The sequence below is a fragment of the Lipotes vexillifer genome, unplaced genomic scaffold (assembly GCF_000442215.2).
Source record: "Lipotes vexillifer unplaced genomic scaffold, Lipotes_vexillifer_v1.1 scaffold112, whole genome shotgun sequence".
In the NCBI taxonomy this organism is placed as follows: domain Eukaryota; kingdom Metazoa; phylum Chordata; class Mammalia; order Artiodactyla; family Lipotidae; genus Lipotes; species Lipotes vexillifer.
Window position 1 is genome coordinate 1,756,642 of NW_006776285.1, and position 2,379 is coordinate 1,759,020.

The 2,379-nt window shown below is 40.7% G+C and overlaps 1 protein-coding gene across 1 annotated transcript in view; it reads right to left on the reverse strand.

Moving 5' to 3' along the window:
• The window catches only part of SF3B5 (splicing factor 3b subunit 5), a 495-nt gene extending 467 nt beyond the window's left edge, over nt 1-28 (reverse strand). Inside the window, exon 1 of the mRNA XM_007450321.1 lies at nt 13-28. Coding sequence (XP_007450383.1) covers nt 13-28 — 16 coding nt within the window. The remainder of the gene's footprint in view (nt 1-12) is intronic.
• Nucleotides 29-2,379: the final 2,351 nt, after the last annotated feature.

Below are 2,379 nucleotides of genomic sequence, written 5' to 3' on the forward strand. Positions count from 1 at the left end.
GGCTGGGGATGGTGTAGCGGTCCGTCATCTCGCCTCTCTTCCCTTTGCTCCCAGGTCTGAGGCCGCAGACGACAAGGAACTGCTCTGGGGCTTCAAACCGGAGACGGGCACCCGGCGTAACCTCTGGAGCCGCGCTGTCGCAGACAGATGGCGTCACATCTACGAAGTCGTGCAGACTCCCGGTCCCAGGGCTCAGAGGCGGAAGCGGAAGTGTATTCTGTCACCGGACTGGAGTTGCCCAGGCGACGCTACCACTGGGCCGCCCCTATAGATAGCCCCGCCCCCTTCGCAGAGCGTTGCATCCTGGTCTAGTTAGTGGCCCTTTTCTAACAGGAGCTTTGCATGCTGGGACTTGTGGTCTCGGAGAGGTGGTGTGCGCAGGCTTCTTGGGACCCATGAGTGATATTTAAAAGACGGTGGGCAGCCTAAGGGAGCGCGGTGTCTGGGAGGTGTGAAGCATCCTCCGGCGGTTTGGGGCTGAGTGGAAATGAGAAACTCTAATAGGACAGGGCTATAAGCACCTGGGCAAATGAACTCTTGCTGTAATTCCGCTTTCGAAGCTAACGAGGCACAGTAGCCCCTTCACAACCAGGGGTGGACAACGTTGAAGTCCGGAGACGCGAGTTCTGGTGCCAACCAAGTATCTTATAAGTTGTGTGGAAAGTTATTTCAACGCTTGCAGGGCCGCCGTTTCCTGCCTGGTGACAAAAGTACAGCACCAGTTCCGGCACGTTCCGGCGCCTACATCAAGCCCCTCCTTCCTCTTGAGCTTCTAATTTTGATATCCTCCCTCCAACTTCTCACCCCACCCTACACGCCCTCGGCCTATACTTCTTTCTCATCTTTCCGTGCGGCTCTCCTCTCCATTTCTCCGTAGGAACTGTTACCACCGTTTGGAATGCTTTTGTTCCCCTGGCAAACATTTCTCCCTTTAAGTCAGCTCGAAAGTATCTCCTTGAAATTGCCTTTGGCTACTCCAGACAGATGTAAATTCTTCCTCTTTATCCTGTACGTCTCTTTGTTATTATCACTTTATAACCAATATTTGGTTTAAGAACTTCCTCACGCGAATACAAACTACTTGAAAAATTGTTTACTTCCTTCGATGATGTCTTGTATCATAAGCTTCTTTTATGATATCCTCATAGCCTGGTAGAGATTGTTTCTCAAAAAACGTTTGATGAATGGATAAACAACTGCATGACAGCCAAATAGAACTCTTTACTAGGTGAAAGATAACTTTAAAATATTTTTATTCTGGTACAAAGTTGCAGTTATGTTGGACCAGTAAGTCTAGAGATCTCATGTACAGCATGATGACTTAAATACATTCTTAAATACATTCAGCTTTATTTTAAAAAAATTTTTTTTAATTACAAAAATATTCCTTATGGGATCAGATAAATGCCAGTATCAAAAATGAAAAAAAAAAAAGTTGCCCCTTCAGTTTAAACTTTGTTATAACAAATGTATCATTCCTAAAACTTAGAGACTATTATAAGGCATGCCTGTGGATTTACCATCCAGATATATCAAACCTTGCCATTTTGCCATTTTTGTTCCCAACTTTGTTATTTTGTTTTGGTTTTGTTTTTTAAAGAAATAAAACTGTACAAATGAACTTGAAAATTTATTTGTATTCCCCTCCCTAATTTATTCACTTCAGGATCCTGTCTTGAATCTAGAATTAATTATCCTGTGTTTTTGATTGCTGAAAGTTTGTATATCCATAAACAATAGATGTTTTTGTTATGCATGTTTAAAAGCATCATATAAATGACACTGTGTATGTATTGCTATGAAAATTGTTTTTTTCCTCATCAGTATCCCTGTTGATATATGTAGATTTAGCTATGTGTTTTATCTAGCTTCTTAAAAAATGTTTATTGGCCTATTATATTCCTGCTTCTGTGAATTGAATATTCATATCCTTTGCTCATTTTCTTATTGGGATGTTTGTCTTTGTCTTTTTAAGGAGATCTTTAAATAATCAGGATACTTCGCTTGCCAGTTATTTGCAATGAAAATATTTTTTTTCCAGTCCTGCGCTCATCTTTACCCTTTCTTTATGGAAAGAGAGGGTATCTCTTGTTACACTGAAGTTAAGTTTAAAGTAGTCAGATGTATCAGCCTTCCTTTAAGGTTTGTGCTTTTTGCATTTGGTTTAAAAAAATGAAAATAAACAAAACTCTCTTCTTCTCTGGGACTGTAAAAAATAGTTTCCTTCATTTTCTTTAAAAAGTTTTAGAATTTTGCTTTTTCATGTTTAGAAACTTAATCCACCTGGAAGTTTTTGTTTTGTTTTGCTCTAGGGATCTATATATGGCTAACTAGTTCCCAGTGGTAACCAGTCACTCATTAAATAGTACATTCTTTCCC